This window comes from Apium graveolens, chromosome 6 (assembly GCF_009905375.1).
Source record: "Apium graveolens cultivar Ventura chromosome 6, ASM990537v1, whole genome shotgun sequence".
NCBI classification, from domain to species: domain Eukaryota; kingdom Viridiplantae; phylum Streptophyta; class Magnoliopsida; order Apiales; family Apiaceae; genus Apium; species Apium graveolens.
In genome coordinates, this window is record NC_133652.1 from 79,555,967 (window position 1) to 79,578,838 (window position 22,872).

The 22,872-nt window shown below is 33.4% G+C and overlaps 3 protein-coding genes across 3 annotated transcripts; all 3 read left to right on the forward strand.

Moving 5' to 3' along the window:
* The first annotated feature begins 2,609 nt into the window (after positions 1-2,609).
* LOC141665258 (uncharacterized) lies at positions 2,610-5,513 on the forward strand. Its single transcript, XM_074471238.1, has 4 exons — positions 2,610-2,865; positions 4,046-4,335; positions 4,765-4,976; positions 5,036-5,513. Exons 1-4 carry the CDS (start codon positions 2,610-2,612, stop codon positions 5,511-5,513), a joined length of 1,236 nt encoding a protein of 411 aa, XP_074327339.1.
* A 527-nt stretch (positions 5,514-6,040) lies between these two features.
* LOC141667905 (uncharacterized) lies at positions 6,041-10,018 on the forward strand. The gene is made up of 2 exons (XM_074474548.1): positions 6,041-6,199; positions 7,599-10,018. The coding sequence occupies exon 2, from the start codon at positions 7,665-7,667 to the stop codon at positions 9,885-9,887; it is 2,223 nt and encodes a 740-aa protein (XP_074330649.1). The 5' UTR covers positions 6,041-6,199; positions 7,599-7,664; the 3' UTR covers positions 9,888-10,018.
* Positions 10,019-15,427: 5,409 nt separating this feature from the next.
* LOC141665259 (nuclear transcription factor Y subunit C-2-like) lies at positions 15,428-16,048 on the forward strand. The gene has a single exon (XM_074471239.1). The coding sequence runs from the start codon at positions 15,428-15,430 to the stop codon at positions 16,046-16,048; it is 621 nt and encodes a 206-aa protein (XP_074327340.1).
* Positions 16,049-22,872: the final 6,824 nt, after the last annotated feature.

Here is a 22,872-nt window from a genome sequence, read left to right on the forward strand (position 1 = left end):
GGTATTACAATTCACAAATCACCTCATTAGTTGATGGAGTTCAGAGACAACAAAGGAGTCAGAAGATTTTTCAGAATTGAAGATCAGCTAAAGATTGCCAGTAATGAAACTCTCAAGGATATGCAATCTAAGTTAGATATCAATGAAGAAGATGAAGCTGAATTCTACAGACAACTTCAACTTCAAATGGAGGAGAATGACAGGAGGCTAGGAAAGAAAACCAGGGATCAAAGGAAAAGAAAGTAATTTGCTCAAGCTAAAGGAGCACCCTTGGAAATAATGTATTTCTTCAATTTCATCTCAGCATATACACTTTTGCAGCACTTTTGAATTTCTGCTTAGTTACAGTTTATATATTTGTTAAGTGTTTTGTTATCATCAAGCTAAACCCAAATTTATGCCTACAGTTCTAGTAGACATAAATAGGGGGAGATTGTTAGGAATATGTGTATTAGTTTGATGATAAGTTCAGCAAAACACTTAAGTAGAAATCTAGTGTTTGTAGCCTCAACGGATAAGACCATCTTGGCTATCCGTTGAAGGAGTAGCCTTACTTAGTAATAAGTTTGGTATTGTAGCACATCTCACTCTCTGGTTTCAAGCTGTAATTCTTAGATGTTGTTAGGAGATAAATCAGTCATGTTGACTACTAATGGATGTACAAGTAGGAGGGCTAATTGTAAATATTTCATGCCTTGTAATTTTGTATAAGTGAAGAAGTGTCAACGGATATTGAAGACCTTCAACGGATAAGAAACTAAGCTTCAACGGATGTCTCTAACGCCTCAACGGATAAAGCTTCAACTGCTAGAGCATCAACGGATAAAGCCATCAACGGATGAAAGCTTCAACAGATGCACTGCTAGAGCATCAACGGATAAAGCCATCAACGGATGAAAGCTTCAACGGATGCTCAGTCTCATAGCAGTTGATAGTGACAGTTAACAAAGCTGACAGAGGTACATGGATTGACAGAGATGTGGTAGCCTATTTTAGGAACAGCAGAAAAAGCAGCCGTTTTTAGTCTGGTTCATAATGGAAAGTCAACAGATAATTCCATATTACACTGGATAAAAATGGAACAGAAACAAGTGGAGAACTATTGTCTTATTGTACTTTATCTTTGTCTTCACTTGTAAACTTGGTGTTATATAAACCAAGTAGTAGCTAGTAATTAGATATGAATTTTCCCTGAGCTGTTTAGAAATATCAAGAGAGAAAATCATCTAGTTTGTACTAGGAAGCAGCTGTGATTTAATTTTGAATCACAGATTTTCTGAAATAACACATCTCTGGTGGAACAACAAATCCACCAGAAAAGTTTTTAAGTTCTTTGTGTTCATTTCATTTGTGTTTAAATATATATCTGTCTGCATCAGCTCCAAGCAATTCACACACATTTGATCACTCAAACACTTAGTCTTACAAATTGCTCAAAACTTGAAAAAGTTTTGAGATTTACATTCAACCCCCCCTCTGTAAATCTCATTGTTAGTCCACTGGGAATAACAGAACCTATGCTAGCATGGCAAGTTCTAAACCTCTATATTCACTTTTGTTTTAATAGAGATTAACTCGTTATCTTATATGTTAGCTACGCACATAAGACAAATAAGCACAACCAATACTAGGATATCAATCAATCAACACACACCAAGATATTGAAACAAATTAACTATGGAAATCCATAAGTAAATTCGTTAGAACCCCACGATAACGATTAGTTCATAACCGAACTCATCGTCATCATGGGTTCCGAGGAATACATGATATAAAACAATATAAGAGTACTGGGGTTCAAGTATAAATCAAAAAACAAGCATCCGAAGTACAACTATATTGAAGAATACAAAAATCTTCTTCTCCGTAGCCGTCTTGTGCTCTCTAGGTCTTCGTATTGATCTCCTCTCGCTCTTTGTTGTTAAAAACGTCTTTTTATCACTATATATAAGCCCCTAGTGGACCTGGACCCTCAAAATCATCAAATTCTACTAAAATTGGGATTCTAGGGCAAAAAGGGTGGGGCGGACGCGCTCAAATCATCGCGGGGCGGCCGCTCTAGTTTTGGGGGCGGACGCGCTTGACTTATGGACTTTTCTGCAGTTTCTTCTTTTGGCCGTATCTTGAGTTCTACTCGTCAGAATTAGGAGATTCAACTGCCCACGTGAAACTAACGAGATTCTCTACAACTTGAGAATTTCCTAGGCTTTCAATTCTTAGCTATTTTCAGCATATTTCCTTGAAAAGCTCCTTTCTTCATTTAATTGATGCCTGAAATGCAATAACACAAAAATATATCAACAACTTGAGTCCAAAATACCAAATTATGCTTGTAATGAAGCGTTCCAAGTAGATATAAAATCCACTTATCACTAGTTAATAGAAGTGATGAAGAGGGAGTTAAAAAGTATTTCGAGGAGCGAAAGAATCTTGACGACCTACTCTTATATGAGGAACTATATTGGAAACAGAGAGCCAAGGAATTTTGGCTAAGTGAGGGAGATATTAAGTCGAAGTTCTTTCACGCTGTTGCATCAAAAAGGAAGAAATTCAATCATATTACTCACCTCTACAATGATGAGAACGATTTGGTTAATAAGCAGGAGGATATGTGTAATGTGGTGTTGAAGTATTTTAGGGAGGTGTATGCAGGTAGCGAGGATAAGTCGAACGAGTTGGTTGATAATGGGGAACGAGTCATTATAGATGATCACAACAGAGAGCTAACAACAGAAATAAATTTTATGGAAATTACCATAGCAATAAAGCAGATGCACCTAGATAAAAGTGCAGGCCCTGATGGGTTTAGTCCGGCCTTTTTCCAGCATTTCTGGAACCTGCTTGGAGAGGAAGTTTTTAAGTGCTGTAAAAATTGGTTGAATGTGTGCTTCTTCCCTGAAAATCTAAATGACACGACCCTGGTTCTCATCCCGAAAAAAGATAAGTAGACCGAATGGCAGACCTTCGGCCTATAGCTCTGTGTAATGTGTTATACAAAATTGTAGCAAAAGTCCTCGCAAACAGACTCAAACATATTCTTCCTGGCGTAATCTCTGAAAACCAGTCGGCATTTGCATCGGGTTGAAATATCTCAGATAACGTGTTAGTGGCTTTTGAAATACTACATTACATGAAAAAAATTATAGAGGGCACGAGGGTGAGGTAGCTTTAAAGCTTGACATCTCCAAAGCTTACGACCGAGTAGATTGGGATTATCTGAGATGGAGGATGAAAGTAATGGGGTTTAGTAGCAAATGGATAACATGGATCATGCTTTATGTTGCATCGGTTAATTATTAGATAGCTTTGAATGGGAGTACAGTAGGACCGATAAAACCAAAGAGGGGGTTGAGACAGGGAGACCCGCTATCCCCATATCTATTTTTCTTTTGTGTTAATGGTCTCTCTAACGCTCTTACTTCTGCTGCAACTGAAGGAAAGATTAATGGGTGTCAAATTTGTTCAACTACCCCGCATATAATCCACCTTCTATTTGCGGATGATAGTTTTTTGTGTTTTAAAGCCACTGAGGTTGAAGCGCAGGTCATCAAAAGTCTTCTAAATGACTATGGTAATAAGTCTGGTCATGTGATTAACTATAAAAAATCGGTTATTTTCTTCAGCGCCAATGTCAGAAGGGACAAACAACAGGTGCTTAGAGATATTCTAGGAGTATAAAATGGTCTGGGAGATAGAAAATACTTAGGTCTCCCTTCTCTGGTTGGGAGATCCAAGAAAATAGTGTTTGGGTTTGTTAAAGAAAGAGTGTGGAGAAAGGTTCAGGACTGGAGTAATCAAATCCTTTCTAAAACGGGCAAGACTGTTATGATCAAGAATGTTGCAAAGACAATCCTCTCATATAGCATGTCATGTTTTTTAATTCCAAAAACGCTGTGTATAGAGATTGAAAAACTGATGAACGGTTATTGGTGGATATCGAATGGTAGTAATAGTCATGGCATAAGATGGATGAGTTAGAATAAAATGGCAGTACCAAAAAGTAGAGGCAGTTTGGGGTTCCGTGACTGACATGGGTTCAACGTAGCTTTTTTGGGGAAACACATTTGGGATTTTTGCCAAAAGTCGGAATCATTAGTAACTCGTATATTCAAGGCTCGTTACTTTCCGGGCAGACACATACTGCAAGCTGTTAAGGGTAATGATTCAAGCTTTATTTGGTCAGGAATTTGGGAGGCAAATGAGAAGTTAAAAGGTGGGTTTAGATGGGTGTTAGGAGATGTCAAGGAATTAAGTATATTTAAGGATCCATGGCTTCAGGGCAAGGTAGATTTTCGTGTGGAAGATAGTCATTTGAATATCATCAGGAATGAAAAGGTGTGCTTCTATTTCCATCCTAATAGCAAAGTCCGGGATGTGCATAAAGTGGAACATGATTTTCATAGGGATGATATCAAATTAATTCTTCAAACGAAAATTCCTCAAAGAGAATTTAGGGATAGAATAGCGTGGATAGGATCGAGTAAGGGTATATACACTGTCAAGACAAGATATAGATTATGGTTTGATCAAAATAATGTTGTTATCAACATGAATTCTCTTCAAGGATGGAACAAACTATGAAATATGCAGATTCCTCAGAAACACAAAGTTTTTCTATGGAGATTTTGTAAGAATAACATCCCGGTGAGATGGTTACTAAGAAGCAAAGGAATCGCTACCACTTTCATTTGCCCAATGTGTGGTGTTGACATAGAACACTTAAGACATTTGTTCTGTGAATGCTCTTATGCTCTGGAATGCTAGCATGTTATGGGAGTGGATATCAAGCTGCAAGATATAGAAGATGCCTCAATCTGGTTACTGGATCTGATTAGCAAGGGGAGTTCAGACATGGCCCAGGCTGCAGCAATAGTGTTATCCAGTATATGGTTTGCGAAGAATAAAAAGGTGTGGGAAGACAAAACCATAAATCCAGCGGTTACTGTGGATATATGCAGAAGACAAGTGCACGATTGGTAGGAAGCAAACAAGTGCAAAACAGATGGTCGAAACATACAATCTAAGCAACCATTAGGAATCAAGTGAGCTGGAAACCACCAGAGGAAGGCTACCTTAAATTGAACGTGGATGCTGGATTGACGAAAGGTGAAAACATGTTTACGGTAGGGATGACTATTCGGGATGACAAAGGACATTTTGTAACCGGGAAAAATATGAAGATAGTAGGACAAGTTTCTGTGTTGGAGGCAGAAGCTAGAGGAGTTCGCGAAGCAATCAACTTGGTGAACAATATTGGATTGCAGCATGTGGTGATCGAAAGTGATGCACAGGTTGTGGTTCAGGCCTTAAAGTCCAAGGAGAGTTACCAGGTAGAAGTTGGACACATCATTGATGAATGCAAGGAAATGTTGGGAAACCGAGCTGACCTATCCATTATTCATATCAAAAATCAAGCAAACATGGGTGCTCATTGGATGGCTAGAGTTCCATGTTTGTTAGATCATTCCAATATTTTCATGTATCCACCTGTTTGTGGAGATGGTATCTACTGAGTTCTTTGCTTAATGAAAGTTTCTTCCCTACAAAAAATTAAAATAAATTCACGATCTTATAAAATTTGACGGTCAACAAAATTTTGAATGCCAATATATTTAACAAATCTTTTGTAATCCCCGATAAGTATTTCTATACCCGAAAAAGTTATGTGAAATTTACATCAAATATTTCAAAATTTTAAAATCTGAAAATAAATATCAACAAAATATGAGATAAATTATTATATCTCCAGATTTGAAAAGATAAAATAAAATTTAAATGTCTTTACTATATAAAATCCAAATTAAGTATAATCTCCTCCTGCCTATCAATTTTAATGAAAAAAAGCCAAACTTGTTGATAGAAAGGCCTTTTTAGGAAAATCAATGGGACTAAATATTGAGAATGAAATCCTTGTTACAGCTAAATATACCAACAATCGCTACAGAAGAAGTATCGGGGCCCACAAAATGCTTGACTCATCTCTGTGCCTAAATATAGCATGCCTGAGGTTTAAGCTCGGTTACACAACACAACACTCACAACAACAAGTCTCAAAGTGCAACTAAATCCTCAGCATATATCCCCATACATATACTGTTGCATTCTCTCTCATTGCAATAACAACAAATACCAAATTCATTTCTCATTTTTCTTTTCGCCCAGCGCTTCGCATTCAGCTTACTTCCCCGTGAAACACCAGGTACAATTTTCATAACTTTTACAATTTTTCACATTATTGTCTATTCAATCGTATTCATTTTATGCTCGTACCTGTTCATTTCTAATAAGACAAGCACTGGTTGTTGCTTAGACTTTATTGGTTTTTTTTCTTATGATCAAGAAGGCTAGTGTTGTATGGTTTGTTGAATGTATATATATTATGTTTCTATGTTTTGTTGAATTTTGTTACCATAAAAATGAATAATGAACCCCTCTTTGCTTGATTTATGTGTTGTATTAGTTTGCACTTAATTGATGCTTATCTGTACAATCTAGCCTCTGTATTTCATATTGGTTATTTTACCTTGAGGATTTAATGTTCAATTTTATTGTATTTCAGTACTAAATTTTCTTGCCATGGTTGACAGAGTTTAATTGTTGCTATGTCCAGGGTTGGAATATTTTTTCTGAGAGCTTGAATTGGTACATATCAATTTAGCTGTGATTTATTCAACTTAGCTTTTAGTAAATTTACTATTACTTTCCTTCCCCTTTGATATCACTTGTTAATATATCTACCTCCGATTGTGTTAATTCTTTTATCTTAAACAAACATGTAATGATTTTGACTTATAAATAAATAGATAGTGCAAGTGATGTTCAATCGGATTTTCTATCTTCCCAGGCCATTTCAGTTTTGAAATATCTGTGCAATGGTTGGTTCGTGCGTTGTATAATTTTCAAATTGTTGTTTCCCTCGAGAATAGGTGTAAAGATCTTTAGTATTGATCAAAGGAAGGCAAGTGGCTCTCGTGCCTAGTCTTCTTGTCGGATATATAACCATAAACATATCCAAAGTTGTCACTGTAATTAGACATCACCCGGACTAGATTCTTGATACGCTATTTATTATATTTTCAACGCTTCTAATTCATTACTTTGGTACTACGGCTGGTTTGTTCCTTGTTTGACTATTTTTACGTTTCCTCAAAAGAAAGGTTCCAAAAGATATTGAGGACCGATTAATGGAAGACACGTAGCCCTTGTGGTTGGATATATAGATACTTATATGATTGCAGTGATGCAACATTCAGACATTAAATACACTGGAACTGCGCCGCTTTATCAGGATTTTGCAAGTACTTTTTACTTTTTTAATTTATTTTCTTAACTGGTTTCCAGGGTTCTGCTGAATGTAGGAAACATTCTTCTGAATAAGTATGAAGTTTATAGTTAGCAAAAAAATAACTGATGTTTACATATCTGTTCTAAAATTTACTACTGTCATTCATGCCCTTCTTGATGCACTAATCTCATGTAGTAAATCTTCCTTTTGGCATCCATTACTATTTATGCGTGAAGCAATTAACTTACATTAGCTTATGAATTTGGTTCTTATTACAGATTGTGTGGCTTAATAGAATATCTGCATTCTGCAGGCGAAAACATCGGCGTGCTTTCACATCTTGTCATAAGTTTGTGCATAGAGCCTGAACTTGAGTAAAATGGAGTCTGTTGAACTGGATGCTAAGAGGGCAAAACAGATTTTGGAGACAAAACTTCAAGAGAAGGATATTAGAGGAGCCATATGTTTTTCTAAAAAGGTGCAAAGTTTGTTTCCAGAGCTCGAAATAATTTTCAAATTTATAGGGAACCTTGATGTGCACGTTTCCAATGAGAGCGAGGAAGTAGACTGGTACACCGTCCTTGGTGTGGATCCTTGTGCTGATATTCAAACACTGAAACACTGTTATGTGAAACTTGCTAAGAGTTTACATGATTCCCTAGAAACATATAAAATTTTGGACAAAGCGTGGAGTATATTGTCTAATAAATTCGAAAGAGAAGCATATGATTTGAGAAGATTGTGGGCAATGCAACAGAATGCCATGATTGTGGGACAGGCGACTTCAGCTAATGAAAATGTTTCAAAAGCCTTCTCAAATGTTGATAATGCTGTAACAAGTCATCGAAAGAGGTCGAAAAATAACTGCAACACTGGAACAAGGGACCAAAGGAGTGGTTTTGCTGCTATTAAAGATCCTGGTCCACAACTGATCAGTCCTCGCCCAAATTTCCAAGCAAATTATGCTCCACGACCATCAGATATATTTTTGTCCAATAAAAGGAATATTCAGCCTGTTATGCAGAATGTCTCGGGAGAGTCCGTAAGTGGAAAAATTCCAGTCTCATCATCTGCTGCAGTTCTTAATCCAAAAGTGAGCACTGCATGCCCAAATCCTAGTGCAAAATATGCTCCGCGACCACCAAATACCTTTTGGTCCGGCCAAATGAATATACAACCTGCTTTGTACAATGCCTGGGGAGAGTATGGAAGTAACCAGACACTAGTTTCCTCGTCTGTTACAGTTCCCAGTCTTCAAGTGCTTAGTCCTTGCCGAAATTCTCAAGCAAGTAATGCGCCACCACCAAGGAATACCCCTTGGTCCAACATCAGGAACATTCAGCCTGATATGCACAATGTCTCTGGAGAGCATGGAAATGGCGGAACAGAAGTTTTGGATGCTAAAGAGTTGATTAAGCCATCACGTGTAAGCTTGAAGAGAGGATATGAAGGAGGAGATCAAACGAGCGCAAGTAGAGGGAAGGCCCCGCGCATTTATCTTGGGGAATCAGGGATCGGTTTGCCTTCTGTTGCTGGATCCTTTTCTAGTGAAGGTATTAAAGATTATCAAAGGAATATCTCGGTTGGTCCCATACACGATAGCAGCAAAAATGTGCCTCAAAATGACATGGCAGCTGCAAGTGGGGTTGATCGTCAGAAAGGTGCATCTCAACGTGACATGAGTAATCATCGAGGAGAAAAGATAAGTGTGTCTGGGAGTAGCAAGAGCAGCAGTAGGAAGAAATTACCAGACCATACCAGTTTACTGGTGAGAAAGGCTAGAACTGCAATTCTTGATAAGATAGATCAATGGAGTGCTGCAGCTAAGAAAAAGAATGAATGCGATGCTGTCCACAATATAGAAAATGCAACTGAAGAAAATTCTGGACTAGATGGGTTACTGACTATGGAGGTTCCAGATTCGGATTTCCACGATTTTGACAAGGAAAGAACCGCGCCGTCATTTCGTGAGAACCAGGTCTGGGCTGTGTATGACAATGATGATGGAATGCCGCGTTTATATGCTCTAATCCAGAAAGTGCTTTCAAAGAGATCATTTAAGCTGCAGATTAGCTGGCTAAACTCCAGTAGCAACAAGGAGCTCGGACCAATAAATTGGATTGATTCTGGATTTCAGAAAACATGTGGAGAATTCTGGGTTGGGAAAAAACAAATCAATAATACACTGAACTCATTCTCTCACAGAGTCTCAGGGTGGACTAAGTCCTCTAAGGTATATCAGATCTTCCCAAAAAAAGGAGATGTATGGGCTCTTTATAGAAACTGGTCCCCTAATTGGAATGAACATACCACCAAGGAAGAAAAGCATAAATATGATGTGGTGGAAGTGATTGAAGAGGACAATGTGGGCAAAGGTGTGACAATTATTCCTCTGGTGGAAGTTGCTGGTTTTAAGTCTGTGTTTTGTCGGCCTTTGGATGCAGAAGAAGCAAGGACAATTATACCAAAAGAAGAGATATTTCGCTTTTCTCATCAGGTAATGTCTTACTCGCTTACAGGTCAAGAAGCTCCAAATGTTCCCCAAAGTTCCAGGGAGCTTGATCCTGCAGCGTTGCCGTTGGAGCTTCTAGTCATTAATTAAGCACATGCTCATGATTGATGGTGTCTATAGTCCTCATTTGTAGCAGTCGTTCTAGAGGCATACCCAGATTAGGAAGAGGAACTTATCTTGTAACTTAAAAAATTCAGACATTGTTACTCATGTCACCATAAGTATAGATCAAACATTGCAACTTTTCTTGTTTATTGATTTTGTATTCTAGTAAGTAGCCTGTATTCATTTACTGAGTGAACTTCGAGAATATGCGTCTTGATTTAGTTTCTATTTACCGAGTGAACTTCGAGAATATGCATCTTGATTTAGTTTTTATTTAATTAGTATATGTTGTCGACATCGTGTTCTAATTGGTGGCTGATGTCTTACCGTGTAGCCTTATTTGATAAATTTTGGATGTTAGTCTAGATTTTATTGATAATTAGTGTCTGTTGTATTCTGATTAACCCACAAAGACATTTAGTAAGAAAGCTATATATGTTAATTTCCAGTTTCGGCCAGGTGACTAATTAACTTACTCTCAGTTAAATATATTGATCTTATTGCATGAACCTTGGTATTTGCTTCAAGTACTATTTTACTATTGCCTAAATCGAGTTGATTACTTAACTTGGGATTTCCACAAGCGGCCGGCTAGTACCAGGGAGGCGGTAAAAAGGCAAATGTAGTGAAACAAAATTTATATGCAAAGATGAGTTTGGATGAATGGGGAATGAAGGAGTAATATATAAAGCCCTAGGTATACTTTTCTTTTCAGGAAAGAAAGGATGTGAAAATAACGGAAAGCCTGAGTAATATAACTTCCAAACCCTGCTCATAATTTTTGTCGAGAGGATTGTATTTTACACTAGTTAAATTTGATCAAAAGTTAATTCTGTATATATATTTTCGGAAATTTCAGTTTGCATATCCTATTCAATATGCACCTTTTTTGTCTAAATTTTTAGTCTTATTTATTGTCTTCTACAATATATTTCGTCTTTTTTTTTCACGAATAAATTATATATGTTGTTAAAGACAAAAATTTGGACTAAAAAATTAACAAAAATAGTGCAACATAGATCGCATTTTAAAGAAGGAGGTGTAAACTGCAATTTGTGAAAGTAGATACATAAAATTGATTTTTAGCGAAAATTAAGGAGCACAAAATGCCAGTATCTCTTTTTTTTGTTTTAGGAAGATGATCGGCAAGAAGATTACATGTTCCGGCTACTTTACATTTTATTGTATGGAGCGATAGTAAACAGAAATATTCTTTTAGTTATCTTTTTTTAACTCACACTATTTTCATTATTGCATATGATTTACCCCAATTTATAATTTAGGAACCAATTCTTCCAAATTTTATATAACCTATAAAATTAATAACAAAATATGCGGTTCGTGGGAATCAACTCAAATTATTTTATTCAACTATACATCCTCTTATCAGTACACCATATTGTCACATATGTTTTTTATCATATACATAATATATAAGTGTGCTAAATGAATATTTTATTTAACTTTAAATATACTTATTTGAATTCCGCAAAAAAAGATAGTTAGTTGATATTTGTACAGTTAATTTTAAAAAATTGAATTACCGATATAAAATTAGGCATAGTACATAAATGGATTATTATCTTATTTATTAATCATTTTTTAGTTTGAAAATATATCTCATATATTTTTAACATATTTTTTATTATAATAAGTAACTAAAATGTACATATATAATTTTTTTAAAAATATTGAATATAGAATCGCTTATATATAAATAATTTATATTGGTATTACATATTTAGATAAGTTCGAATTATAATGAGTCAATACATTTTAGAACTTGGCCCATTGTTCAAAAAATACTCGAAATTTGACTACATGACCCAGCCGAAAAACATCGTCACATTCTACGTTTAATAAATTTAAATTATAAGCTTGGCGAAAATATCTTACCAATAATGTGGAATTTTTTAATATCTTATGTTAATATAAATTAATGTGTTTGAGGTTTTTATAGGATCAAGTCAATTAATTATTTATAGTAAAATTATTAATTTCACTGGTAACGCATTATTATTTTTGGGATTTGTCCCAATTTTAAGAATATTTGAAATTTGAAATGAGATGTCACTAGATTTGTTAAAACTACGATTATATATTAAATCGATTTATTTTTCATTTAAAAAAAACTAACTTTTTAAAAGAATTCTTTTAGATCAACAATATTCATTGATCAAGATGATATTGTACAAATATTTTGAATTATTTTAATATTTTAAATTATTCAAATAAAAGTTATATCTATATTATATTGTAGCATTTGATTCAATGCATTTTGTATTATTTAAGGAAAAAACATATATTGTTCAATAATTTGAAAAAATTAACCAGTTCAACTCATATTTATAAAATTTTATCGAACTGAAATTTTTTAATTTTTGAAGAATAGTATAAAATGTTATCAAATTATTATATGAAGAAATATTAGAGTCGTAATGAAAGAAACTTAAAAACGGTTTAAATAACGATATAAATACAATTTTTCTTTCGAATTCTTGAAAAAAATCATGAATATCAATAATAAGTCTTAAAAATATATAATTCATTTTTATGTTACAACCATGATTGATACCCGGTTGCGTAAAAAATAGATATCGATTATTTGTCATTGATAATGTGAATACCATATATAAATTATAGCAATTTATTTATTACAGAATTTTAATTTTTGAATAATTATAAATGCATGTTATTTAAGTAATCAATTATCTCACTAGATGTTAATAATGATTATACATGTACATAAATCAGATATTTAGCATATAAATAATAGAAACCATTATAACTTACCAAGGGATGTAACATACAATAATTTACATGCTAACACACACATACATATAACTTAATCTTACTTTGTTAACAGTAGTATAAATAAAAAACTAACATTTTCCCATACATAAGTTGAATTTCAAAAATTAATATTTTTCATTAAAATCAACTTTAATATTAACAATAATGTAAATTTTACATTATTGTATATTATGATTGTAAGTTATTATGACTTCAGTTTTGCATTTTTTATCTTTTCAAATTGAGTAAGTTAATTGTAAGTTAGTAGTTAACTCAGTAATAATATATAGCAATACATATAGTTTATTTAAATAAAATTCAAAATTTTGGTCAACTCTGTATTCAACATATATGTTAATTTGTAGTTTTTTATTTGTAAACATACTAACGGCATTTTACAGATTAAGATTAATCGTTTCGTTTTAAACGTACACTTACTACCATGTTTATATTCTTTCATTAAATATAAAATAACGGGTAACAAAAATATAATATAATAATAGTAGAGGGGATATTCACTCCTAATAGTAGAGGGGATATTCACTCCTAAAAGTGAGGAAACATTTGAAGCTCCTAATGTTACAAATGGGGACTTGGAGCTTGTTGGAGAGAAATTTTATCTCCATTTCTTCAAAATTTGACTCAAGAGCCGATATACGGATATTGTTGGAGTTGTTTTACAAACATTATAAATACATGATGCATAAAAAAACTCAAGAAAATGACTCGTGTTTCGCACGGGTTATTATGCTAGTTGCCACATTATCGAGGAAACATTAGTAATCCTTCAACTCCCGCACCGTCCTAAATTTTGCAAGTTTCAAACTTTGTGAATATAAACATGTCAAACTTTGTGAATATAGACATAATGGATTAAGTAAATCATCTTACACTTTTTTCCAAACAGTATTTATAATATATCAAGACATAATAATTTATAATAACTAGCTTTACAACCCTTGACATACACGGATTTTCATTAATATTTAAAAATTATAATAAATTTGTTTTAGTTAATATTAAATAGTATATAATTGATGAGATTTGGACAATTAACTACTCAAGTTTCAGGTTCAATAATATAAATATTTGTTGTCGGCGGATTTCAAACCTAAGAGCTTGAATAGTGTAAAATGACAGTATAAATCTTTGTTGTTGGCGGGATTCGAATCTAAAAATTTGAGTACTGTATATTATTTTAGTATTTAGATCTAACGGTGTCCTGATCTGCTTGATTGAAAAGATCCAAGGGTCGAAAATGTGGATAACCGAACCAACCAAAAAACAGCATACCAAAATATACCTCATTTCGGTTATTATAGTATAGTATAGAAGTATAGATAGTATATATTAATAACATCATTTAGAATATGTTAAAAGTTTTAGTCGAACATTTTCTTTTCTTTTTCAAACAGAAATTTATTATTTTTCTTGGATATGCTTTTCAAGATGCACCATTTTATTTTGTACAACTTTTTTTAATGTAATAGATATTAAAATAACATTTTATGACTATTTCATGAATTCATTCTATTTAAGGTTAGTCCAGCTAGGAATTTGGGATCTTGTCTACCTTGTGTTGTATAGAGTCAATAAACTTATAACAGGTGTTTCTCATTCTATTTACATAGTGTATGTTATACATGACATTATTGGTTAGTGCTGATGATTTTTATTAATAAATGAATTAATAACATTTTGGAGATTATGCTTTTAATGACTAACCAACTTTGTCTAAAAAATGATAAAAAGAATAAGTTTGACATTAAAAGAAAAAGACAAAAGGCCTTATAAATTATACTTGTGTTGATGACTAGTCAACCACTAACCAACTCTGAAATAGGTTTGACATTAAAGAATGAAACATATTCACAAATTATGTATAATCAAAGCAAGTTTGATACAATATTTATGATATATGCTTAATTTTTTAATGTTTACCGGTGAAAAATTGAACTATATATACACATGGAGCAATTTATTTGAGATTAGATGTTAAAAATTACGCTCCATGAGAGATTTAATGCTAGCTAGAGGTTTGTTTAAATTTTAAATTTTAGTTTTTGAGTAGTGTTATTCTTTTTTTCACCCAATGATAAATATGGGGATCATCATTTAATGACAAAAATATAATGTTATTAAGTTAATAGACATATGTTCTCTCTTTCAAATATTAAATTAAATGGCTATGTAGTGTTTAGAAATTAATCCTGCATCAATTCAATAATAATATTGTGTATAATTTTTAAAAATAAATATTATATATTGTAATATGTTTATTTACATTACACTAAATATTTTTTAGATGATTAGATAAATGAAGTTAAGTATTGTTTGTTAATTAATTTACCAACTTTCTTAAGCAAAAATAAAATAAAGTTGGATGTCAAATCAAACAAAAATAATATGAGTTTCTAATTAATTAATCAATAAGAGAGAAGATGAAGATTACAAAAACTCTTGTAGATATCCTTATATATAGTATTTACTGATAATGACTGGTAGATCAAATTAATTACTCCTATTTATTGCTATCTAATTATGTAAAGAAGTTTTTAGTTACCATTTAATTGCAAACTTACAACAATATTGAATCAAATGGATACTATGGCCAACATTTTTCTAGCTTAAAACCTTACATAAACCATGCCCCACAAACTAAAATCAGTACTCGTACTGAAACTACTCATTAGTCTCAACACCCTAAAAGAAATCTCAAATCCAGCTGCATAATGTCTTCAACCAACCCTAAAAAACAACCAAAACAAGTCAATGATGTTAATAAATTATCATCACGTGATCAATTGGTTCAACCCAACCCCAATGACATTGCTCACCAACGCAAGATTATACTTGCTCGTTTCTGGAATTATCAACGTCAACAGATGGCCAAGAAAAAACATATCGTAATCAAGAAACATGTATTTCCTTTGTCACGAATCAAGAAGATCATGAGGGCCGATCCCGATGTTGAATTGGTGGCCAATGAAACTCCAGTTCTTTTAGCTAAGGCTGCTGAGTTATTTATTCAAGAACTCACCATCAAGTCTTGGCTTGAGGCTGAGCATGCTGGACGTCGCACTCTTCGTAAGGATGACATTCTTGAGGTTGTCAATGAAACTAACTATTACGATTTTCTGTTTGATCTCCGTGATAAACCAGCAGGTGGTGGGAGCAGCTCTATGGTTTCTGGCAATGCTGATCCAGTGGCATCGTCTTCTGTTCCGACGGTGACTGTGAAAAATGGGGCTCTCATGCTGACTCCTGCTGTTCAGAGGTGGATTAGGTATGACGATGAGAATGTGAAGAATGAAGGGAAGAAGAATGATGATGATGGTACTGCTGCTAAGTGATGTAGCCGATCAGTTGTACCCTTATTTGATTTGTCATCAAATCAAAGCTATACAAGGGTTTCTCGATTTTACTGTTGTGTTTTGTAGAGCCTGTTGCTCAATAAGCCTTAGGGCATGGTGTTTGTATTGAGTTCTTTTCTTATGTGGTTTTTAGTTTGGATGTAATTTGTTGTGTCTTTTTCTCTGTTCTTATGTTTCGATGTCTGTTGATTTTAAGCCTTTGTCATGCCTCCTTTGTGCAAGGGGCTTCTTGTTCTTCTATCAATAAAACATGTGTCCTAATTATTGTAGTTCTTAGTTTTATTGATGTGATGTCCAGTAAAGAATAATAATTGTATATAAATAATCGAATCTAATTTGAAAATTGAGTATAACATGGTTTGAGGAATTTTAATTAATTGAATAATTTCTACATTTTCAGTGAGATTCATGGTGTTGATGAAATGGTATACATATTGGTAATGTTTAATATTGATGAATGGGCTAAATATCAATGGGTCACTAAAGTGGATACGATATATCAATATATTTAATAATTTTAACGGGGATATTATTTTGATCATTAAAGTCATATAATATCAAACAGATACCTTCCAAAATGTGAAGAGAAGGTAAATATTATATTTTGTTAATTTTTACATATTTTACTTCAGCACTACTATAACCAAATTAAAAGTTATGAACTCTAGTATTTTAGATAAAATATATAGATTTCAAAAATTTAATACAATTTATTTTTAATTAAGTAAGATATAATAACTGTAAAATTTGATATAAATAGTAAATAATTTTTTAAAATACAGATATATTATCTAAAATATTAGTGATAGGGAGAAAAATAAGCCTTGATTGTGCAATTAATATCACATTAATTATGCCCGGATCGGGCTGACAGTACAGCCCATTTTAAAGGGTTCAAAACCCTGAATATTAATTAATTTCGTAATTAATTAATATGGGTAAAATCAGCTGACAAATGGAATCCAAATAGGGATATGACTCCTTGGAGATTGACCTCCAAGAAACCCCAAGGGACAAGAAAACAATTTCCTGCAATATAGGACTCCAAAGTCCACTCTAAATCCGAGACTTGTCCACCAAGTCTCCTAACCTTAATCTAATTCAAAGGCATTCCATGTCTATATAAGGGGTCTCACCCCACAAATTAGAACTACGTTTTTTACTTCATTCTTGACATACAGCAAGGTACGTATGCATCTTGTAAAGGCAAATTGAGTCACGAAACACAAGAGCAGTCAAATCGAGCCTCGAAGCACACGAACCATAGCAATTAATACGACCTAGTTATTTAATCCATAACATTTGGGCCCGCAAGGGTTGGCTCAGTTGGTTAATGATGGGATAACTATCCTCTTGGTCACAGGTTTGATTCCCACTGGAGGAGAATTTATGATTATGGCTCTTGAGCCAGAGCCTGTCGCTTAAATGCATTTTACCTTGGTTCATGTGGTTTGTAGGCTATTGCGTGAGCATTTAGGGTTTACCCAATGCGCACCCGAAGGGTAGGGGCTGCGGGTTACCTACGATAAAAAAAAATCCATAACATTTGGCGCCGTCTGTGGGAAAGCATAACAACAACCATGGTGAACACACGACGCAGAAACAATGCCCCTGAAGGAACACCGGTTGGGACAACTCAATCAATCTCGTCAGTAGTAGAGATACCCCCGCATTCAACCTACGCCTCCACCCAAGGAGGGGTTCTGGTAGGAGCAACCGAGGCACAGCCTCAAGGGACGAATACCCCGACTTTTCAAGGGACGAATCCCCAATTTCAGCAATTACAAACACCTTTGAATCCTCAACTCGTTGGATATGAATAGTCTATAATTTTGACCACTAACCCCCTTACGGGATGCCCCTATATCTTGAGGTTAGAGGGAGTGGGCACTCCAAGCAGAGTGAAGCACAAGGGCAGACGCCCCATTATATACGCGGTTTGGCTCCCATTCCAGAGGATCAAGAATTCTCTGAACCTTATACTGAAAGAGTCTCTGAATCTTTGAATGATGATGTGGCTCCAAGAAGGGGGCGTGCTGGTAAAGAACCGATGCCTGATGCTAATCAGCGTCCCAAGAGCACCCAAGGGACGAATCCCCAAGAAGTACAGAAGAGGATCAGGACTCATGAAGCTGAGATCCAAAAGCTGAAGCGCGACCTGGAGGCGCACCTGACCCCAAGACCCCCACTTCCTCCGAGGCGGAGAGATCCCCCGCCAATTATAGACCTGAACAGTCCAATATCAAGAAGGGATGTTGCCCCAAGGGCCGATCCAAGTGATCTAATGCTCCTAGGAGATCCCGACGATCCAACTCCAACATTTCACTGAAGAGATAATGAATGTTCACATCTCAAGGAAGTTTAAGATGCCCAACATCAAACCTTTCAATTAATTATAAGAATGTAACCATTGTTCTCTTTATGTTTACTATAACCATAAATAAATTTCAAATATTTCCCCATATAACACAACTAATTGAAAATATTTCAAAAAGATGGTTTGAAAAAAAGAATTTTCAAAGCTAATATTTTCATAAATAAATTAATAGTCAAGTTTGTATATACCATGTCATCACCAATTTGTGTGGCAGATATGGTCATTTTCTGAGACTACTCGATTGTTTATCATGATTGGAATTTGTACTTAATTTTCTTGAATAATACTACTATAATAATGGTATAAAACCAAAAATATATATATATATCTGATGAATGAAAAGTGATCAAATAACACATCTATTAATATTTTCAAGAATATTGTGAAACTTAGCTAATTAATTGAATTATATACATGTACAATTATTCAATTAACAATACATATCATATTATTTCTCTTTGACATGCTAATCAGCTAAAAATTACATACAACTTCTTCAATTATTTTGTACGCCTGCTGGATGAGTCGGACTTTAATATGTTCAACAAGAATAGAAATGTAATTATATTTTAATGTTATTAGATAAATTAATTTAACTTAATAAGAATTGATCTATAAAGTTGAGTTAAGACTACCAGCAATAGTCTTGATGGATAGGTCAAGATAGGGATTTAAGTTAGTTTTAGATTTAAGATAACTCTAATATTGTTTCCTTGGTTTCATGTTTTATATTTTGGTGTCAGGATCCCAATAGCAGTACAGATGGTAGTGATATTGAGTCGACCCTTCTTGTTAGCCCACCTAACTCTCCTATTGATACCCTTCCACCTCCATCCCAGGATCCACGCTATATTAGTTTTGATACTGATGAGGACCCCTTTCAGGACACCATTACCTCAATGCCCGTTTGTCCTATGATGCCACCACCTGAGCCCACATCTGTTATGTCATATTCTCCAGCACATACTACTGAGTCCCATATTCCTTCTAGGGCCACTACCTTACCTATGTCTGCCCACGTGGATGCTGATTTGGCCAGAGATCGTGACTTTATGTTTACTCGTATGCGTGAGTTGAGAGCTTTTGTGGATATGATAACTTATGAGTCTCGACAGCGGATGATGGTGTCAGAGCCAAAGTGGCGTGTTCGGATGGGATGTTTAAGCAGCTTACACGTAGACGCTTGGATGATGGACCTTTCTCTAGTGATACTACTGTTAAGGCCCGTAAAGTTCATAAGTTACTAAGGTGGATGCTCTATGTGTTGAGGGAAATCCTGAACTGTGATGTTTAGAGGAGAGTTGTTAGCTGATTTTAGACGGGACAGCTGGTGGAGCCCGTAGGTTGTGTTGTTGCTCAGTTTCAGTAGGCTTAGAAGAACTTTATTAGATGCCAGGTTTCCTGTTGTATTTTCAGTTTGTTCAAGTATTGCAGTTGTAGCAGTTAGCCAGAAATTAGGGGTAAATACGAGGATATTTTTTAGTTTTTTCGTTATTTGACCTTAGTTATGTTGTTGTGCTCTATTTTCATTTCAAAACTTTTCTTTGTAACTGTGACCTTGACACTATCTATCTACCTATGTATCATTGTTTATTTACTTTTACTTTTTAAATTATAACTACTTACGTGAATTGTTGATTAATATCTTTGCATAATACTTGTGTTTAATAGAAGGAAATATTGAGGTGGTTGTTGTAGTTTATGCATGAGGGCAATGGCATTGGCAGATATACGTAGGTGCTTGTGGGAACACGTGCCCCACTGAAATAATAATTATCAGCTTTTAATTAACAGATATATGTAGGTGCTTGTGGGAACACGTGCCCCACTAAAATAATAATTAGCAGTTTTTAATTAATATTTTATAAAATAAATATATGTATCTTATAAAGTGCCCCCACTAATTAAAATTAAGTGTCCCTATAATTGTAGAAAATCTTTCATATTTTGAGTTATGTTTATTGTTTTATAGTTATATGATCATAAGTTGGAAATTAAATGATTGAACTACTAATTTTTAGCATATTAACATTAATTTTTTTACGAAATTTAGTAAAAATGATAAAAAAAAAAAAAATATGGACCACCGACTCGTTACATACTAATTAAAGTACATGGTACCCCAGGGAAGTGAGACTCCAGAGGATGTTTGAGTTTTGAGAGTTCATTTATCCTTTGTTCTTAGTGTTATCTATATTATTACATCTTTAAGTTTAATTCTATTTTAGTTATGTGCTGGATTGGGCAAACAAACAAATTTTTAATCCATATATTATTTAGTTTGGTCTTCACAGTGAAATTAACTTGGTTGATACAAGGGCTGTTCACAATGTTGGTGGTGTGATTTTTCTCAATAACCGAGGATCAAATCTCATATGTGATTTTATCAAATTCTCAAACCACTTCTGTATCACGAAATTTTTAAACTGCATGAATTATATCATGAGAATGTGTTGTAGTTCATTTCGGTTTATGCCTTTATAAAAATAATTGGTATATAATTTCATATCTGTCACAAAAAATTACTCAGAAGTTGAGGTCTTTTAAAATAATTAATAAAATCTAAAACTATTGTCTTGTGTGATTAACTCTTATAGTGGCAACATGTCTTAGCAAGCCAATTTGTTCAAAAAAAACAGATATTAGATTGACATGTTCAATTGTTACAAAGAACACACTAGTAATCCAATTTCTTAAGGCACTGTGCATCCACGTGTAACCTCCCTTGTTTCTTATGCATGTATAAAGTATAATAAGTTAAAATATTACAACTAAGCATACTTGTATAAATTTAAGTTTATACATATCAGAGTATCCTGTAGATTAACAAATATTAAAACATAATTATATAATTTAATATAATATTACGGTACAATGCGGCTTGAACCGCATTTCAGAAAATTATAACCTCAAACCGCACCGCGCGGATTGTCAAAATTCAAATCCAAACAGTAACACAAAAATTAAAAATCGTATTTTATGATACGAAATGATGTGGTGCTGGCGATTTTTACGATTTAAGCGATTTTTGGTTCAATCATAATTGATACTGCTATGGATAGTTGAAGATGTGTCTGCGTATTTTGAGTTGGTTAGCTGTCCGTTGAGCTAGTTTTTGAACTGTTTAAGTGAGTTGGGCCGTTGCTGTTGAGGCTTGCTATAATAGGTTTATCTAATTTGGATTCGAATTCAGTGGAATTTTTTCTGAAATGTAACATAAAATTCTATAAAATTCACTTTTTTTAAAGAATTTTGAAGGTCAACAAAATTGGCATACCACTATGTTAATGATAAATCTATACTGTTACAATATATATATATATATATATATCTATACTATACTATTATAAGCGAAACATGATTTCGTTTGTTCGGTTGGTTACCGCCTTCCTAAAATGTATGTTAACACCTTCCAAAAAAAGTTTAAACAAATATTATATAATTAAAATAAATAAATTATGTATCTAATATAACTACAAACTCTATGAATTATAATCCAGTTTGATATCTAACAGCACTCAACTTCTTTCTTAGTAGGAAATCAAACACTTCCTAAATTAATTTTATTAATTCAAATTATAATATAATAAAATATTAATTAAATTAAGGAAAAATTAAAAAACAATAGCAAATCATACATATACACTTATATTCAAGACTCCCACTTTCGTATAGGCCCTACACCCGGCATATAGGTTGCAGAAGAAGAAGAAAATACTTTTTTAAATTTTAACTATTCAAATTTTTGAATCCTTCAATAATTAATAATATATATAACATATAAAATAATATGTAAATATTTTAATTTTATTAATTTCAATAATATATAACCATTATTTTTATAATTTAGTTTTACGAAATATCAAAATAATAAAATTACAAATATTATAATCAGTCCGTGCATCGCACGAGTTATAGGCTAGTATATCTATACTATATTATAATAGCCGGAATAGAGATAATTTGGTTCAACGGTTTGGTTCAACGATAATTCCCTAATTTTGATTATTACAAAAATAGATAAATAGTGTTATATATCTAATAAACTACTAAATTATAAACTACTACTAAATATAGTATATTTATCCTACTAAACTATGAATACAACTTATCCTATTATTAAAAAATATAAATAATAGTGTTACATATCTGCTAAACTACTAGAAATAGTCTATTTATTCTACTAAATTACGACCACATGTTATTCTATTATTTTTATTATAAATTTATAATTATTATATATTTATATAAATATTTTAAAAATATAATATAACTTGATAAATAAAAATTTAAAATATTAATGGAAACCCGTGCATCGCACGGGATTTATGCTAGTATACTATAATAACCAGAATGGGGTATAATTTGTAGTTTGGTTAACCCTCATTTTGGTTATCCCTTTTCATCACGACCGTCGAATTTTTTT

Bases quoted from the DNA above. Each gene is read 5' to 3' on its own strand.
- LOC141665258 (XM_074471238.1), top strand. From the start codon at position 2,610: ATGTGTAATGTGGTGTTGAAGTATTTTAGGGAGGTGTATGCAGGTAGC. The intron at 2,866-4,045 runs GTAAAAATTGGT...GGTTCAACGTAG, and splicing joins AGAGGAAGTTTTTAAGTGCT to CTTTTTTGGGGAAACACATT. The intron at 4,977-5,035 runs GTAGGAAGCAAA...AGCAACCATTAG, and splicing joins AGAAGACAAGTGCACGATTG to GAATCAAGTGAGCTGGAAAC.
- LOC141667905 (XM_074474548.1), top strand. From the start codon at position 7,665: ATGGAGTCTGTTGAACTGGATGCTAAGAGGGCAAAACAGATTTTGGAG.
- LOC141665259 (XM_074471239.1), top strand. From the start codon at position 15,428: ATGTCTTCAACCAACCCTAAAAAACAACCAAAACAAGTCAATGATGTT.